The sequence below is a fragment of the Asterias rubens genome, chromosome 9, assembly GCF_902459465.1.
Source record: "Asterias rubens chromosome 9, eAstRub1.3, whole genome shotgun sequence".
Taxonomy (NCBI): domain Eukaryota; kingdom Metazoa; phylum Echinodermata; class Asteroidea; order Forcipulatida; family Asteriidae; genus Asterias; species Asterias rubens.
Window position 1 is genome coordinate 10,600,688 of NC_047070.1, and position 19,921 is coordinate 10,620,608.

Here is a 19,921-nt window from a genome sequence, read left to right on the forward strand (position 1 = left end):
TAGGTAAACTGGGTTACAACGAGGATTAATTTGAAAACTCTCCGCTTCATACAATCACAAGACATCATCCATGAAAGCTAATTAGTCATCTAGAACAGGCCTTGCAGTACACATTATAAGGGAAGAGTAGCTACGTACATGTACTTCTTACTAAAAAACACTGGAAAAATTGAGTCTGTCTTAAGTTAACGTGAAATAGTAAATAAGGAATATTATACACTTGGTCGACTCAAAATACAGAGGCAAATTTTTGCACGAATACTGTACTGTGAATTGAAAATTCTATTATAATTTATAGGTTACACATCGAACATTATTCTGTTCTCACAAAAACTGCAAACAATTGTCTGGTTAAAAGAGTTTCAGATTGAAAATAGCAAACACATCCATTTACTGCAACCACAAGCCAATTCTTTTAAAAGGATAAATTTATTCTTTATCTGCATCTTCTTTTTTTTTTTGGTTATTAGTTTTTTTTTCTTCTTCTCTTCTATTCAAGTAGGACATTATGGGTATTTCATTACCCATGGAATACATGTGCAAGCAGAATACTTGAGTTTTAACACTGCTTCAGCAGTAATTTAAGCATGCATAACAAAAAGAGATAGAGAGAGGTTCAAGAGCAATGACTAAACATCTGTTTACTCTTGCATCTAATGGAGTTAGCAAACGAGTGAAACAAGCTTAGTACATTCATCTACTCAGCAAAAGTCCGAGGGGTAACTTTCACAAAATTGTTTATACTTAACATTCTGTCGGGAGACCTGTTTCAAGTCTAAAACACCAGGGCCCAATTTCATGGCTCTGCTTGCCGAATTTTTACGCTAGCATTGTAAGCGTAGAATGCCTAGAAACGCAGAGTACGCACGCGCAGAAGCCAAAATTCACCGCTAACCCGTGAAATACGCTGTAAGCACAGAATTCCCTGCTTCCGTAAGCGCCGATTCTTTGTTTATGGTAAGCAGAGCCATGAAATTGGGCCCTGCATGGGGTCACTTGAAAACTATCAAAACTAAGGAACTTAGGTTGTGTACCTGTTTCCACTAAGCAAGAAATTTCTGTGCTAAGTAGACTTTAGTACCTAAGCAGATTCAAGAAATACGGATCTTTTAGAACACCAGGTGTTTCCCAAAAGACAGTAAAAAATATGTGGTTTTACAAATTAAAAAAACGTGGTTTGATAGTTAAGTCAACACACAAAACATGTATTTCTACATTCTTAATTATAATTTTCAAAATGAAAACTGAGGCTATTTCAGTGTCGCATGTTCTCGTGACCGCCTCTTTCTTGTTTTCATCGCTAGAAAAACATAACAAACGTATTGAGAAACCATTGCACACAAGTGGTAATTTGACACTCTTTTAGGATTGTTGACACCAGACAATCTTTCTTTTACAAAACAGAACAAAAATCAAAAATAAACATGGAGAAAATTTTTTTTAAAGCAGAAGAGAGACGACGGAAAACACGCTTCGTATAAAAGTGTACGAATGACCCGTTTGCTTATCTAAAAAATAATATGTAATATAAAGTTCACACATGCCAGGTTGATTCATATTAGCACTTCTTGAAATACTTGTACCACCAGCATTTATGTTGTCAGCTCCTATAAACAGCTCTCTAGTACTCAAACATGTACAACCAATGCACAGTCAATTTCAACAATAAAAAATTTGAAAAAAGTGGAAGATTAAACTAGAAACTCTACAAATGTAAAAATCTAGTACAGTTCATTTTATGTGCACGTTTTTTTTGTGTTTTTTTTTTCACTATTTTTTTTTCCGCCCTTCTTTATATAGCACACATTAAATAGACACAGATTGCATATTAACATTATATGCATGTTAGTTTGGGAGTCACAATCTCATTGCACAACAGATACATACTTTGGTGCTTGAAGTTTTTTACCAATTTATTTTTTTGTTTTTTCTTTTTAAGTCTAAGCTTAGTGAAGCACAGTACTTGCCTATTGCCTCCATAACGAGATATTCTTGACATTTTAAAGCTCAGCCGGTCTAATTTCTCTATTACGTGACTAAATCTCTCTATTTTGTCCGAAACCTCAGAAATGAGGCAAGACCTAGTCCGCTTAAAAGTAGGCAAGACTACTAGCTGACAACTATCTCACTAGAAGTAACGCAATTTGTTGATGTTGAATAAACTTTAGTTCTGGGTGCAGAGAAAGCCCTCTGTCCTTCCATACAAGTCGAAGTAGTCAGGGCCCCCTCTAGTGTATCAGCATTATTATCACTACTGCACACATGGCGCCAGACAATGATGACTGCGGTATGGCTGAGGGTTATACAGCCCGGCATCAATACAGACAAGTTTCAAATACATGTTAGCCGAAATAGTATCATAAACGTGCGTCAGTTTTTAATTTTATTTTACTAATCACGGAGCCTCACCTTAAATGAGAAGCATCCGTTATGAACTTCACTATATTAAGCAGGCACAATTTGTCTTTGTTAAGTCTACTCATTTTTTCTTAAACTCTCCCTACACTGAGTCACCTTAAATACAGGAACATGCTTATTTTGTAGGACAGGCTTCAGTTTCGCTCAGACACAAACAAGATTTCTGTGACGCCGCTACACTAGCCGGAAACAGGTCGAGTTTATAAAATGTAACAAAGGAACCTTGAAGCTGCCTTAATACAATCAACCCTTTCAAGTTGTTGAGGGGCGTACAGCACAAGACTGAAGCCAAGACGGTTAATATTTCGAGATAAAACTTTTAGCACACATTCGCGGTACACAAACGTCAAGAACTGAATGTAATAACATGGCATGTTTTTGACACTAATGTCCAATGGACTTCCAATAATTATACTAACATGTCATGTCAAATGATTGCTTTCTACAATGTACATGTATGAAGAAGAGACAGCTGGTAAATGTTAATTAAATCCCAAACCAAGCCCCTTTTCCCAATTTTTTTTTTTATTCACCCACAGACAACTGGCCCTTTTAGCAAAATTAAATGAGTTGTCAAAGAAATAAAATAAAACATGTGAACATTCTTTGGACATTCACACAGAAATGATAAATATATCTCTGGTATGTTGCTCCAGTAATTGATCACATTATGTGACAAACGGTTTGGCATCGACATCAGTTGTGTGTTTTTAATTCACTTTTACGAGAAGAAGGCGTTTGTCTGTGATAGTGCTTCTTAAGATGGTTGTTGCCTGGACCCCTTTCCCCCCCTCCCCCGTAAGCTCTCCTACAGAGTGCAGCCAGAGAGCAGCCTCGAGCTATCATCCAAAAAGCAATTCAATTCCCAAGTGCGTCCTCGTGTCAGATAGATGGAAAGTTGTCTGAACCAGAAATCAAACTAATACAATATAACATTACAAAAATAGTTCATTTGAAATAATTAACGGTTTAGACACATTTCCACAACAACGACACTGACAAACACTTCCACAAAAATGTAAGATAGTTTCAACACTTACACCTTCTTGTTTTTCGTTTGAAAAATCTTGGCAGTCAACGATGTAACATCTCTTTCACTCCCTGATGCTACTGATGATTTCTTTTGCCCCCCCCCCCCCCTCCTCATTCTTACCATCGGAAGGGTACTGAGCGAGGTCTGTCCCCACCTTCCTTGACGAGGGGCTTGTGAAACTCTCGTCCTGGGCGGGCATGTATGGCGGCCCAGCAGAAGTCGCAGTAGTATTGGAGGCAGGTGACGTTGGCGCAGAAGAAAGGAGCAAATTTACCTCCACAGCGAACACCCTGACACTCATCGCACATCTGATCATCAAGGACGTAGGGTTTCACTTCAACCTGGACAATGAGTAAATGTTGCAAACATTTTACTTTATTAGAGTGGAAAATCAGGATCAAATAATATCAATATTTGATGTATTACAGCATCGTTTGTTTCAATTTTCTAGAATAACTTCTCTCAAAAATGTCTTTATTATGAACTTGTCTTTATTAAGAATTTGACTTTAAAACACCTTAAAGGGAAGGTTCATGTTTGGTAATTACTCAAAACAAATATTAACTTAAAAACTGACTTGGTAACGATCATTGGAGAGCTGTTGATAGTATAAACATTGTGGGAAATGACTCCCTCTGAAGTAACGTAGTTTTTGAGAAAGAGGTAATTTCTCACTTCTAGCTAGAAGTCTTTTATTCCTATCTGAAAGCACACAAACTCGTGTGTTTTTTCTTTCATCATTTTCTCGCAACTCCGATGACCAATTGAGCCCAAATTTTCACAGGTTTGTTATTTAATGCTTGTGATGGGATACACGAAATGAGAACACTGGTCTTTGACAATTACCAAACGTCAGTGCCTTTAACGAAAATATATTTTAAAAGAACCCTCTTGCCTCCGCATCAAAATAATTTTACGTTTAATTGCTAATTTTTCTCTCAAGGCTAGTGTACAACACTACATACAAACACAAGGAACCTCTTCCTCCCACACCCACAAAAAAAGCATGTAATGATATTCAGTGTCTAGCAATAAATAAGCAAGGGCCACATAGGAATATATAAACAGTCTTGGAGTAAATAAATTCAGAACTAGTCTTCGTCTACTCTGTAATTCTATTCACCGGATACCCTTTAGCAGGGAGAACAAAGTATTTTACAACAGCAGCATTGAGTATGGGACTAGCAGTATCTGTGGCCGCACCATATGGTTCAAACTGGTTTTGTTTACCAATCTCGCTATGAAATTTCAGCATTTGCGTATTGATTGCCGGCCGGAAATTGCACTGCACCCAAATGATGTAAATAAAGGCCGGTTCTGTAAAGGTCAGGACTGAGAAAAGATGGTGTCAGCGGTAACTGATTAAACCCGGTCAGCCCACTCCTCTTGAATTGAGAATCCTGTCAAAAAGTGCTCTACACAGATTTCAGCTTCTAGCGTTTCACTTGTCTGTGATATTAAGGCAGTGGACACTATTGGTAAATACTCAAAAGTATTTATAAGCATAAAACCTTAATTGGTAACAAGTAATGGGAAGAGGTTGATAGTATAAAACAGTGTGAGAAACGGCTCCCTCTGAAGTGATGTAGTTTTGCGAGAAAGAAGTAATTTTCTACAAATTTGATTTTGAGACCTCAGATTTAGACGACCAACTGAGCTCAAATTTTCACAGGTTTGTTATTTTATGCATATGTTGAGATACACCAAGTGAGAAGATGGGTCTTTGACAATTACCAATAGTGTCTGGTGTCTGTTTAAGCGTATGGTGAGAGACTCAATCATTTGCTTGATACTACAGAACGGTTAGCCGCTTCCTTCAAATAATAACTTCCATAATTTCTTAAAAAACACGTCACTGTATGCATTATACACAACGGAAACATTTAATTTACATAGCTGTTAGTTAATATGTTACCAGCATGTTTTGGAACCTTACATTTTACTGCTGTACTTCATGTATTTTACTGAAACCTTTTTGGAAATTTCTATCATTTTCAGAACAGATCACTCTAAGGATACAAACAAGTTCTTTCAAACAAAATATATTTTTGTTATTTTGTAAATGTTTATGTCCCGCAGACAGATCTGTTGTATTCTCTCTCAAGAAGTTCCAATGTTTTCAATAATCGGTATCGTCATTTCAAAAAGAATGTTCATTAAGCAATTTAAATACTATCTACAAATAACAAGCCCTACCCATGTTCCGCTGACAAAATAAAAAATAAAATGGCAGGTGCATTCAATAATTCCACCCTATGGGTTGTCGTCCTAAATTTCTACTGCGCCATAACTATACAAACGAGAGGCCCTGTCACGCAGAAGGTAGTGCTTTATACTGCAATGTATTATTATGTGAAAGTGTGTGGGTGGGTGGTTGAAGGGGAGAGGCTTCCACGACAACAAGAAATTCCTGTCCATATGTTACCTCGCTGTATATTATATTAGCACTCGTAGCTCTCACCGGTAAAAATTCAACAATTGATGGTGCGTACAATCAGACACGTTAATTATTTATCTTTAGGTGCAGCTTCAATTTGTTATTCTCTACTGTAGAGCCCAGCATCCAAAGATACAACATAAGATGCTAAGGTTTATAGAGCCGACAAACAACGGCAAATTAATCTACAGAGTAAATATTAGCAGGGAATGGGTCACTAGAAGATTTCGTAGATCGCCTGGTTACATGTTTCTGCTCTACATGACTTTTAGGTTATTTTCAGGTATCTAAAATCTACATCAATTTTGTTCCCTCATGTACAAATATACCTCCGGGTAAAATATAACCATTAAAAGCTGTACCAAGTCAGGCCAAAATAGGAATTTTCCACAAAAACTGTCTTGGTGTCCAACATATTGTTCAAAGTTGGACATGCACATGTATCATTCACATTATCGTAGAGATTGCAAGCAACTTGCATGCATTATTTGTATTATTCAAAATAAAACCCTTTTGAGTACATAAATCTGACATAAACGACTTCACCAAAATTGATTACTACATCAAGATATCATAAATTGATAAAATCTGTTATTTTAAAAAATAGTGCCCCTTTGGATGCACTGGTTTTGACAGCGGGAAATTTGTTAATAAAATAGCTTTAGATGATAGAGTACTTTTTATGCAATACTTCATTGGCAAACTGGAAAAAAAAAATTCACAGGAGGAACCAAATTTCCTCTTTGGTCTAGCCTTCTCCGTGAATGTTATTCGTTCTATTTATACTGAATAGACGGTTTTCAATTGTTTCTTGTACTTTCCTGCTTCATTGACTGTGAATTCTTTAGAGAGAAATAAAGTACAAATAATGGAAAGATGAAAAGAGTCGACAAACCACAACACAGTATTGTCCATCTTCTTTATGTAGTTCTGATGTGCCTTAACATAGCATTAGAGAGAGTGCACATGTAATCCATATGCAGCATGCATCACTTCAAAACTCAGGGTAATAATTAAACCAAGGTTAGACCCGGCACATTATAAGATCAGACATCACTGGAGCGATTCACAATGGCATGTCATTGCCGTGGTTACTGGCAAATAGTTCGTACAAAAAAAACGCCCACACAAAACCAAAACCACATTAACGTCAACAATAAACGCCTTTAATTAAGAAATGAAGACTACGCAATGAAACAAGAGGAACATGTGTCTTTAGTATGTGCACTTACTCGCTTGTCAATATCGCCGTGTTGAAGCTGCACAAAGCGAGCGCTGATGGCTGCTATGTAACTTTGTTGATTAGAGAATGCCACACGGCCGGCACCCTTGGGGTATTTCAACTCTGGATCTGTGTCGATGCCAGCATAGCATACCCCTCCGTACAGACGATCCATGATCATGGCCAGCTCAACTGAAACGGAGAGAAAAACAATCAAGATTCGATCAGAAGATGAAAACAAAAACCTCCAGAAAATCCTCAACGGACGATGTGTCAGACCTCAAGACTGATGCTTTATTAAAGTAAAAAAAAAAAAGAGTCTGTAACGCTTTGAAAGGAAAAGTTTTATCATGTGAGACTTTCCTTCTCATTTCACTAATGCATTTCTGTAATTGAAGAAGTTTAAACATATTTTAAGATCCAAGGCACAAATCAAATCTTCAAGGAATGATAGATTTAAGACTGGTGCTTACTGACAGCTTTCTTGTTATGTCTTGAAAAGGTGTCGTTTCCAAATTCATTGTGTGCAACAACAACATTTATTTACTATTTTGTTTACATCTTTGTTCAAATCAAGAGGGAAAACACAGACAAGAAACCCTACAGCTCTTCTTACCAATTTAGAAAAAATTGTTTTTGATAGTTTTCACTTATTGTTCCAAACAGTGCAAGATCAAGATATTTAATGGCACTACAAGTACAAGGTAAGCCTCTGATGGTCATGCGTTGAATACATGTAGAGTGATCATCTGCTCACTGGCATTATAATTCCCAAACCAACTACATGTATAACCAACCATGTATAACCAACCAACCATAGCCAAAAACCTGACAAAAAAATTCCTTGTTTAAGAAGCACGATTCAACAAAAAAACCAAGATTCATCAGTTGTTAGTGTTGCCATGAAAGTTTTTAAATTGTGACATCACACTTTGCTTAGCTATTAAGATTGATAAAGACTTCCACTTTCACTCATATACTGGCTGGGACTAGATGAGAAAAAGATGCCATTCTTGTGCGGGGGGTTGTGAGATTTTGTTGGAGCAGTTGCTTGAACTGCTCTATTAGCTCTTTGTGAATTTGGCCCAGCAAGTGATAATTTAGAGGGTCTAATATTACACCGAACGATAAAAGCCCCTTTCTCCTAGCTCCCCTTCCTTACCAAAAAATGTAGGGCAACATTAGCATTATGCGGAATATTAGTCCAATATGAGTCAGTGGGAGACACAGCTGTAGCCGGTAGATTGAGGAAGGAAACAGGTAATTGAGTTCCTATGACTTCCACTGAAGCTCGGTTGTCCACTCTCTTGTCTTGTATTGACTACGGGCTGTGAAAGTCCTCAACATGCTTAGTTTGCATTCACACACTTTGCTTGGACTGATCTAGACGGAGCCATTACCTGCTGTCTGACCACAAGACCTCTTCAAGATAATCATGATAATGGGGCCTAGACTGGCTGAGTGGCTCAATGCAAATGGGCGATATGGTGACAGTGGTCACTCTGACTTCAAAGAGCTCTCAAAGTCGTGTCTAAAAATTGATTCATTTTTTTTTAACAGGCTAAATAAAACCAGGCATATGTATTCCTTCGAATGCAAAGCGAGTTTTGACGCCATTGTTTTTACAAGGAATGTTTTGCATGAATACAATTCAACTAGTGTGAATTAATAGTTGCAATTTTTGACGTCCGTCAATATTCGTATCGCATTCAATGTGTCCAAACCAGGCTGTGTCCAAACCAGTGCTACGCTCTAGCAATGCATTTGCAGAAAACAGCCAGAACCTGAAGCTCAAACGGTTCAATTCCAATTTACTATATGCTGGCTCTTGCATACATAATTGCACACACACACTCATCACACACGTACAATGCTAAAGAGTGGTTGAGTATCGCAACCTTGACGGATCTTGAATTGAAATGCCAATTACAGAGTATTTGTATACACCGTATAGGTTAGTAATGAATTTCCAAGACTCGACATTGATTGCTCCTGTAGATGCCCTGATGAATTACTGTCATCTTATAACTATGCCCAATGAATAACTTTCAATACATTGTCTGGAATTACAAGATCATTGTACATGTACATGAAAATTTGTAATATCCGACTGCCGCATTTATGCGAAACTAATTTTCCATTCTTCATATACATTGCATTTTTCTGAGTCTTCCATACATGTATAGGCCTATAGTTTAACTGAATGCAATGTGGAAGATCTTGTCTTGGGACCTTCTCCCTTCAACATTACATATCAAACTTGCTTTAAAAAACATGAAATAAGTTGCCAAGAATGCTGACTCGTTTTGATCGTTTTTCTGGCTGCTCCATAAGAAGTTCAATAGATGGCACCAGGGGGGGAAAAAAACAACTGTTAGTCTAAACATTCTTAGGAACCTATTTGGTCTTTCAGGGGAAATTAACAGAATATGAATATCCCCAGCTGGACCGACTTAATAGAGACAAAACTCTTCTGTGAAAAGTGAACTACTTTGCTCCAGTTATTAATTTGACTCCTCTAGCAATATAAAAACTTACTGGCTCTGAGAGGTCTTGGCACTCCGCCAACGAAGATGGTCTTCCTCGGGTCCAACGGCTGTGAACCGTCCAAGACAAAATCACTGTCTGCAAGATTCCATGGACGAATTTGGACCTGGAAGAAGAGAGAGGAGGAAATGAAACAAAATAACTCTCAGTTGCCGTTTGTGTCATCAGTTATACCAATTTATAACATTATAACATGTAGTTTTCCAATTACATGTATCTTGCTCACTTAAAGGCAGTGGACACTATTGGTAATTACTCACAATAATTATTAGCATAAAACCTTCCTTGGTAACAAGTAATTGGGAGAGGTTGATGGTATAAAACATTGTGAGAAACGGCTCCCTCTGAAGTGAAGCAGTTTTCGAGAAAGAAGTAACTTTCCACGCATTTGATTTCAAGACCTCAAGTTTAGAACTTGAGGTTTAGTAATCAACCATCTAAACACACACAACTTCGTGTGACTCGTGTGTTTTTACTTTCATTATTATCTCGCAAGTTCGATGACCGACTGAGCTCACATTTTCACAGGTTTGTTATTTTATGTTGAGATACACCAACTGTGAAGGCTAGTCTTTGACAATTACCAATAGTGTCCACTGCCTTTAAATATACATTGGAACTTTTCACCCTGATTTCAGAACCCAACCCCAACGTGTATTTTGGAATATTCATCTATAGTGTCAGTTGCATTTTCCAGATGTTTTCTAATTCTTTTCCCAAATGTTTTATTATTTTTGTTGAAAATCGACATACACTGAACTGGCCAGTAAATTTTGACTTCCATTTCAACCACAGACTTCAGGATTTTGAGTTGAGTACGGTCTTAATTAATCAAAATACCCCTCAAAATCAGCAAAGGAATTTAATCAGTTCGGGTAGCACCGTGCTGCACGGTTTATTTTAGGTCACCGACGGGAAACATTAGTTTAACCGGTCAAATAAATCTGTGAGCAGAAAATAACCCGTGAGCCATACTGCATCATCGAGAATATCCTTTTTAAATTAAGCGTCACTCCTAAGAGAAAACACTGCAATAAGTATAGCACGGTGTCTATATTTATCCGGTGTTTCCTTCAGGACGGGTTGAAGGGAGACACTTCATAAAATTACTGGTGAATCATTCAACCCAACCACCCCCCCCCCCATGTCCTGCAACCCATAAACACACTTCAGAAAGACAAAATAAAGGTCAATACTTTCTGATCATACTAGACCCAATTCTTGTGGTTAGGGCCTCTCGTCTTAACGATTTGATTTCGTCTTCCTCTTCTATTTCTTTTTCGCTCAGAATTACAGATGAGCCACTCGATGCTCGAATGCTGTGCACGCATATTTTGAGGGTGTTGGCGCGGTCATGAAATATACATACAAGGGGTACGAATTCATGACAGGGTTCGAGGGCTCCGGGGCGATCAGCTGTGAATATGCCCAGCTGAGTCTAAATTTAACTCCCAATTTATCGGCAAACAGAGAAAATCTTTCCACCCCAAGGGAATTGTAATCTGGAAAACATTACCGTGACACCACAGAGATTGTGCAATGACATTTATCAAACGATTTGGTCTAAAGATAGCGGCTAGTAATCTCAAGTCCAATATTGTAAAGCCTGTAAGCAGACATTTTTAGCCAAAACAGTGAGTGCCCTCTGCAGAATTTCTACTTGATAGCACTGGTTATGGTTTGCAAGTCAAAAGGCAGTCAACTTGCCAGCATTTTTCGCTGACAAAATGAGGTGGTTGCAGATCATACCGCATTAGAGGAAGATAAAATATTGACTCTTACCGAGATGTCTTCACGAAGGAAAAATGTTACACGACGGTATGTACAGACTATTGTGGACATTTTTTTCAATTCCAGTAAGAGTAACCAAACCGATGTTGGATTCAAAATTAAGCTGTGTCCAAACAAGCGACTGCGGATTGATCACAGCATTAACATAGTTTAAACATATATGATGCCCATAGCATCACCCTTAGCAACAAGCACAGCTGTAGCCGCAGCTGCCAATTCAGTCACGGCTGAAGTCTAGCTCCAGGTTTCTTGCAAACAACTACGTCACAATGGGCAAAATGGTACCAGACTCGTTTTCTTTCCCGCTTCAGTCTGGTTACAGGATGGTAATAGTTTTTTCCCCGCACAAACACACACACATAAGTCAGGGCACAAGACAGGAAACTTACCGGTTTGTCCTTGATGGTTGGACTCGAGACGCAAAGATAAAGTTTATCTTCCTCCTTGATGCATGCCTCGATCAGTGCCTGCACAGACCGCTCATCTTGGAACAGGAGGAATGCATAACCTATAGGGAGAATGTCATGCACTGTAAACATCACACATAGAATTCTGTACATTGGCAAAAGGTCACGTACATTAGAGTACAGTATATTTAGTGAATGGTCGGTACTCAAATATAAAAGATGTACCAGATCAGCAGAGCTTAAATACAGAGAGAGGGAGAGATACATAAAGACACACAGAAAAAGATCACCACCAACGACAACAACAAAACGAGTACAGATAGTTACATTTTTTAAGGAAACCAAAGTATCCAAAACCATGTATGCCTGGGATGGGGCCAGGGACAATGATCATGATTTACATGATGAATATGCTGACAAGTTCTGATGAGCTGGTAAGATCCAGCCTTACAATTTATAAAGTGTCTTTATGCCTCAGCTCAAATAAAGTCACTTGCATGTCAGTTCAGGACCCCAAAACCCCCAGAACTGTTTCAATGCAATACTTGAGATTAGAGCAAAAACAGTCACCTCTACATGTAGCTTCAGGTGAATTGACAGGGTTTTGACATAGATTGTTTTAAATGTTTTGTCATAAGTGTCTTTTTGTTGATAGCATATATAATTTTCTGTTTTTTTAGTTTTGGTTTTTGAGCAAGTCTTTTCAAGGTAGACAATTGCTGATCCTGAAGAGCAGACACTTTTCTTTTTCCTTCAATCCCCCCTCCATGGCCCCCTGCTGAGTTATTTTTCTTGGCGATAATAATATTTGAAGCATTTCCCATACACAATGAAAAAAAACCTCTATACATGAATCTAAAATATGCCCTTCCACTTCCTCTGAAGATGGTTGTGCTGACGTCAGCAGAAAGCATCCGTGTATGAGGGAGCGTTGTTTTGTGTATCCCTTCTTTTTAAAAGACAGTCATGGTTGATGGCAGTGCTTCAAAGTTTGCAATCAGATCCGAGGAGTGTCCTTTCATGTGGCATCTTGTGCACTCCTTCATATCACAAGACCCATTATGCTATCGCTTCAGATAACCAGTCTGCAAGGCTGCACCAGGAGAGAGCTGTGTTTTGCCTTCTCAGTGCGACACACTTATAACATGTCTGTTTTAAAGTCGCCCTGGATTTGATACAGATTGGATCTCTGTCACCCCTCAAGTGCTTTAGAAACCCTCTTCATAAGGAGGGAGGGGGGGGGCTGGGAAGAAATCAAGGTGAGGAAATAAGAGTCTTTGTGAACAAAAAGCGTGATTCACTGAATGGCTAAAGTTTGACAATACTGTTGGGCCAATGTTACATGATATCCAGCATGACAAGACGAGGTACAAAATATGGCAGTGCTAAATGAGAACACGAACACAGTGTGTAATGGGATAGGTCTGCAAAGAGAATCCAGATCAATTCATTGAGATGGGGTACTTTTGTGTCTCTCTTTTTTTTTACCTTTGGGTGGGAAATATGACTTGCTCTCAGCTTTGTGGGGCCAGTCAACAACCAGGCTGCCAAACCGCCGAAAGCTGGCTGTGATCTCCTCTGCAAAAAACGAAAAACAGAATTTAAGAAAGTTACAATAAGCTTTACCCTCTGCCAAAATACACAGAAAATACTATATTCTCTGCTGCAGAACTAATTTGTTGCCAGTATGAGAGGAGTGGGTTCATACATGACCTACTTCCATAATGCAATTATTAAAAAAAAGATCCATAAGAGTATTTGTAACTCAGCCATGTATATGAGTTGATATTTTCCAAGCACTTCACAAATATAGATGGACGTGCGATATAATTTCCTTCTTTTAGGGGAAACAATTTACAGCATGAACAATTGTTCTTGCATACAAAAATTGCTTTGGAAAATATTGTTGTATTTTTTGTTTTGCCTGATGCCTGATCATTCCTACTAAATCCTAACAACAAATGCAGTCAACAACCAAAATCAATGGAAGTTGGTTGATAACATTGAACACAAAACTACATGTATCATCAGGTAGACTGTTTCAAAAGTTGAACACACGTGTAATCCCAATGCCAAATTTTAGGATCTCTTCTGTGACCTGATGCTCACAGAGCTTGATATGACCAAACATTTGAGAGAGTGATGATATCAAAAATCTGTCTTCTTAAGCAGCAGAAATTGATCTCACCCATTAATTGTTCCCTGATCGCCACTTGACCTTTTAGGCATGGTAGATTTTGAACACAAAATATAATTACTCCTTAATTCTTTCATCAATTCGTACAAGAACCATAACCCTGCTTTAATAACATATCTTTTTTTTTTTTTTTTTAATTACAAAACTAATTTGCGGCAATTACAGGATCAATATGAAATGAGAAAGTTTTAGACGTGGGAGAAAAACCCCACTGGGGAAAACCCACGCAATCAAGGCCCAATGTCAAGGCTCCTCTTATTAAGAGGGCTGTATGTAAGCACAGAATTCCCCAGTAAGCAGAGCCAGGAAATTGGGTCCAGGTAAGGGACTGAAAACCTGATCCATATTCAAGGCTCTGGTCTGACTGAGGTGGGATTCAAACCAGGGTCCATAGAGGTGAGAGGCAGGGAAAGAAACCACTGATGAGCCAACCAAGTCGGCAATGATGTCATGATCTACACCATGCACAAAATATGACCTTCTTTATGGTCTAAGGAACTATTTTAGGAAGTCTAGTTTACACACTAAACGCAATGATGTAATGATCGATATCATGCATAAAATGTGACCCTTCGTGATTGTCTCAAGGAACTATTTTAGTCTACACATTTATTCCACTAAACACAATTTTGGAAAACAGACATTTAGTTTCATTCGTTGGGATAGCATCAATGATGGGAGTGTGCCCCCCGTTCAATGCAAAGTGTTGGTTATGGTTCAAGGGAGCCACGCCTAGAATTGATGTAAACTCACCGAAGCATTAAAGCATTCGGATATATAAAGCTACGGTAGTGACCAGTGAGTTCTTTCAGGTCGTTCACTGCTGGTTACCCATATTGTTCGTGTTTTCCTTATATGAAGTTCTGATAGTGTTATGGCTAATGCAGAGGAGCACGGTTCTGCTTTAAGCACTGAGCTTTTGTTTGAAAAGTTTCAGAGTTATTTCGACAAGAAATTCGACAAGTTGGCTAACTCCACTATCACAGATGAAACAGCGGTGAAGGAACTCAAAATAAAATTGGAAGCGAAGGAGTTGACCAAGCCCGGTAATTCTGCCCAATTGCTGTTTTGTGGACAGCTAGAGATTATTCTAGATAAAATAAAAGTCGCCTTTTTGCAGAAGGGTGATACAGACAAGGTCGTCGAAGCTATTCACGAGGCTGAGGACCTTTTAGCGGATAGAAAGCAAAAGATCAAGATCGCTGATAGCAGTAGAGCAGGTTGGATCACCATTCAACAGTTAGAGAAGGGCGGCAAGAGAGACCAGTCTTCCGAAGATCAGAAGAAGGTGCAGATAGCTGAGGACGCTGCTCTCAAAGAATTGGAAGGAAGAAAGAAACAAAAGACTTCGGATAGACGACAGCAAGATGGGGTGGTTTTCAAGAATTTTGGTGACCGTAGTCTTTTTCGAGGTAAAACGTTAAATTCCCCCTTTTGTCTTTGGTTGTTTCAAAGGGCATCTGAATCCTGGCCCTTATCCAAAGTTGTCATTAAAATAATTCAGAAATTGAATCATTTTGTCGTATAGTGTAATCATTGAGGCTGTTCTTAGAATGAAACTGTTTTTCATGCGGATGAGCGAAGCGAAGGAGCATGAAAATTTAGTTTCATTCGTTGGGATAGCATCAATGATGGGAGTGTGCCCCCCGTTCAATGCAAAGTGTTGGTTATGGTTCAAGGGAGCCACGCCTAGAATTGATGTAAACTCACCGAAGCATTAAAGCATTCGGATATATAAAGCTACGGTAGTGACCAGTGAGTTCTTTCAGGTCGTTCACTGCTGGTTACCCATATTGTTCGTGTTTTCCTTATATGAAGTTCCAGTTTTTCTCGCTGTTTGTATTTTTTCTCATTATACATTTTAGGCATGCCAAATGATGTGTGTTTCAGCTGCAGAATGCCTGGCCACTGGGCCCGGGAGTGTCCCTACGCAACAGGCCCCCCACTGTCACACCGAGTCCGATCCCGAGCTCAGACGGCTCTTCCCCTTGGATACAACACTTTCCACTCCAGAGGTGTGTCGGTTCCATGGCAAGCTCCCGCCTTTCATCGAACAGGGTACAACTTCCTACCAGCAATTGCGGGAACCACGCCCACAGGCTCATTCAAGCCCGCAGAGTCAATTGCAGCGCCATCAACGTCAGGCTCAAGCGTCTCTTAAGGTGGCAAGCCTGTCACATAAGTTTGCTGACGTGTTGGAGGTACGATGTGATTATCAGGATAGCAGTATTAAGAATTTAATTTCTGATAAAGTCAATGTGAAAGGCAGGTTACGAGCTCACTCACAATTTTGGTTTCATATAGGGGCATCATCCATGGTTTTGTCTGTTATCAATGAGGGTTACCGCATTCCTTTCATTACATCACCACCATCCATGTTTTTCAAAAATAACAAGTCGGCAATTAAGGAAGATTCCTTTGTGACGGAGACAATTTCAGAGTTATTAAGCTCTGGTAGAATAGAAGAAAAATTAAACCCTTCATTTGTTGTCAATCCCCTTTCTGTTGCATATCAGGCATCTGGTAAAAGAAGGTTGATTTTGGATTTGATTAACGTAAATGAGTATGTCCCAAAGATGCATTTTAAATTAGATGACTGGAAAGTAGGTCTTCAATTTCTTTCAAAGAATGCTTACTTGTTTTCATTTGATTTGAAATCAGGGTATCACCACATTGATATCTCTTCCGACTATCAGAAATACTTGGGTTTTTCTTGGATCATAAACAATGTTCGCAGATATTTTGAGTTTACTGTTCTTCCATTTGGGTTGTCTTCCGCACCATTATTATTCACCAAGATGATGAAACCACTCGTGACCCACTGGAGATCGTGTGGCATTCTCATTGCCCTGTACTTAGATGATGGTTTTGTGGTGGTACCTGCTTCATGTGATAATAACACAAATGATTTTCACATTGCAAGTAAAATCTCCCAACATGTAAAAGTTGATTTGATAAGATCTGGTTTAGTTTATAACATGGACAAATCCTGCTGGAATCCTGTTAACCAAATTGTTTGGCTTGGCATGCATTGGGACTCCGTAGAGGGCACTTTGCGAGTTTCCCAGAGGCGCGTTGATAAAATTCTGCGCACTATCAATGAGTTGACTTCTGCAGACGTTGTCACAATTCGCAAGCTACATTCTTTTGTAGGCCAGATCATATCTCTGGGCCCTGTTGTTGGTAATTTAACTAGACTATCCACTAGGAACTGCCAAGTGAAAATATCACAGGCTCATCATGAAGACGATATTATCAAACTTGATAATTTGTGCTTGTCAGAAATTGAATTTTGGAAGAGTAATGCTTCAAAAAGAAATGTGCGTTATCTATTTGTTTCCACCAGAGTGAACAAGATAGTATGTGGGGATGCAAGTGCAGTGGGATCTGGTGCTATATTATGTAATGATATCCATACAGCTCACAAAAATTGGACTGAAGTTGAGGCAAAAAGAAGTTCCACTTGGCGAGAATTGGATACAATACTATTTGCAATTTCATCATTCCTGCCAATAGTATCCAATTCACAACTCAAAATCTTCACAGATAGTCAGTCAGCAGCTCGTATAGTGGAAGTAGGAAGCATGAAGGTGGATTTACATAGTTTGGCAATTGATATTTTCAATATTTGTATTAATAACAATGTGCGTCTAGAAGTAGAATGGATACCAAGAACCATGAATGACAAAGCAGACTTTGTCAGTAGATTGATCGATTTAGATGATTGGATGATTTCAGACAAATTCTTCAGCATAATCAATGATACATGGGGTCCTTTCTCAGTTGACTGTTTTGCAAGTTATTATAATGCTAAAGTGTCCCGCTTCTTTTCCAGATTTTGGAATCCAAATACAGCCGGCGTAGATGCCTTAGCACAGGATTGGTCAAAAGAGAATTGTTTGTTAGTGCCCCCTGTACTTTTGATCCCTAGTGTTCTAAGACATTTGTACTTATGTAAAGGCAGAGGAGCCCTTGTTTTCCCCTGGTGGCCCTCCTCCCCCTTTTGGCCTTTGTTATGGTCTTGTTACAGAACATGGATTACGGGAATGATAACTCTTGAAGGTTCAGACATCTTAGAGTTGGGGAATAACAAGAATTCTTATTTGGGCTCAGATACGTTTACTAGTCCAGTATGTGCCATATATATTGATTGTACTGAGATTTGATTAAGTTACATGAGTTGATTATTTATTCTTAATTAATTTTCTCTTAATTGCTGTATAGGTCATTCGCAGTCAAGATTTTTGGTCAAGCTTTCCCAACAGTATAGACGCATTCAAGGAACAAATTTTTCAGGATATTTTGTTAGCCAAAGCAGAGAGTACTCTAAACAGTTATCTTTATAAATGCAGAGATTTTTTTCGCTTGGTTGGTTGCTCATAAAATTCCTCTCCGATTCCCAGTTCAAGACACTGTTGTTGCTGCTTTTATCATCGATAAGAGTAATTTGTCGCAATCTGAAAGTTCAATAATTACGATTTCCGCTGCAATTAAATGGCTTCATTCTCTCCTGAATATCGAGTCAAACCCAGTAGACTCTCCACTACTGAAACAGATTGTAATCAGCCAAAGAAAATCACTGCATAAACCCCCAGAGCAGAAGGAACCTTTAACAATTGATCATGTGAGATCTATAGCTGATAAATTCGCTAATCAAGAAAGTAGTCTCATACAATTAAGGACGGCTTGTTATGTGACGTTAATGTTTTCTCTTCTGTTCAGACACGATGAGATGGCACAACTAAAAGCATGCCACATCACTGAATTAGAAAATCAAGCCGGGTTGAGAATTTTTATTCCCCGTTCTAAAACGGACATTTTTAGAGATGGCAACACTACTTTTCTGTCGTGCACACAGAATACTTACTGTCCAGTAACAATGTTACGTAGATATATGCATCAATGTGATATACAATGTGGCGAAGATGTGTATGTATTTACAGCCTTATCATTTCATTCGAGCACAAAATCTTACAAACCGGTAAAGCACAAACCTCTTAGTTATACCAGATGCAGGGAAATCTTTTTAGATGCAATGAAACAAATTGGCATAGAGCGTCCGCAGTCTTTTGGTTTACATAGCATGCGTTCTGGAGGCGCTACTCATTTGGCCAATAAGGGTATATCGGAAGAGTTAATCATGCAGCATGGTAGGTGGAAAACCCAACAAGCCAAAAACAGGTACATTAAGCGGGATATAGAAACTCGCTTGGCCTTATCGAGGTCTCTGTGCGAAAAGTAAAGGAGTTAGAATTGATTGGTCAAAAAAAAAAAAAAAAAAAAAAAAAAAAAAAAAAAAAAAAAAAAAAAAAAAAAAAAAATGTTCGGTGAAGAGAAATGGACTGAGGACAAAGTTCAGTAGAGCCTCAAGGGCCAAAGTTTCATGATTGGAACTTGAGAGAGGTGAATTCTTTGTTATTAATGAGTTTTTTGGCCGGACAGATAATCCGAAGAGCCGTAAGGGCTAAAATTCCTCGGTGGAATTATTGGTGATATTGAATTATGTAATTTCTTTTCAAATAGATTTTCAATTGAAATGTATCATGAAAAATTATGGATTATTAGTTTCATATTTAATGAGTTGTCAAAACAGTATTTTGCTTATAATTTAATCTGAATGTTTTTAAAGAAATAATATTATTGTTATAAATTACTCCAGGGTAATCGGCATCTGAATCCTGGCCCTTATCCAAAGTTGTCATTAAAATAATTCAGAAATTGAATCATTTTGTCGTATAGTGTAATCATTGAGGCTGTTCTTAGAATGAAACTGTTTTTCATGCGGATGAGCGAAGCGAAGGAGCATGAAACTTCCATGAAAATCTAACGAAGCCCATCCACAAAATACACTGAATACACATAATCTATA

The 19,921-nt window shown here is 38.5% G+C and overlaps 2 protein-coding genes across 4 annotated transcripts in view; one reads left to right on the forward strand and one right to left on the reverse strand.

The window, feature by feature from the left end:
• Nucleotides 1-919: 919 nt before the first annotated feature.
• The window catches only part of LOC117294385 (cytoplasmic polyadenylation element-binding protein 2-like), a 39,645-nt gene continuing 20,643 nt past the window's right edge, over nt 920-19,921 (reverse strand). Inside the window, exons 4-8 of the mRNA XM_033776760.1 lie at nt 13,344-13,433; nt 11,838-11,956; nt 9,649-9,763; nt 7,121-7,302; nt 920-3,792 (exon numbers count right to left, since the gene is read on the reverse strand). Coding sequence (XP_033632651.1) covers nt 3,568-3,792; nt 7,121-7,302; nt 9,649-9,763; nt 11,838-11,956; nt 13,344-13,433 — 731 coding nt within the window. The 3' untranslated portion in view covers nt 920-3,567. The remainder of the gene's footprint in view (nt 3,793-7,120; nt 7,303-9,648; nt 9,764-11,837; nt 11,957-13,343; nt 13,434-19,921) is intronic.
• On the forward strand, nt 14,694-19,775 carry LOC117294386. 3 transcript variants are annotated; one of them, XM_033776762.1, is made up of 3 exons: nt 14,694-15,464; nt 15,918-16,253; nt 17,399-19,775. In XM_033776762.1, exons 1-2 carry the CDS (start codon nt 14,927-14,929, stop codon nt 16,211-16,213), a joined length of 834 nt encoding a protein of 277 aa, XP_033632653.1. In that variant the 5' UTR covers nt 14,694-14,926; the 3' UTR covers nt 16,214-16,253; nt 17,399-19,775. The 3 variants fall into 3 exon arrangements, with proteins under 3 accessions (XP_033632653.1, XP_033632654.1, XP_033632652.1); XM_033776763.1 differs by having other exon boundaries at nt 18,277-19,775; XM_033776761.1 differs by having other exon boundaries at nt 14,694-16,253.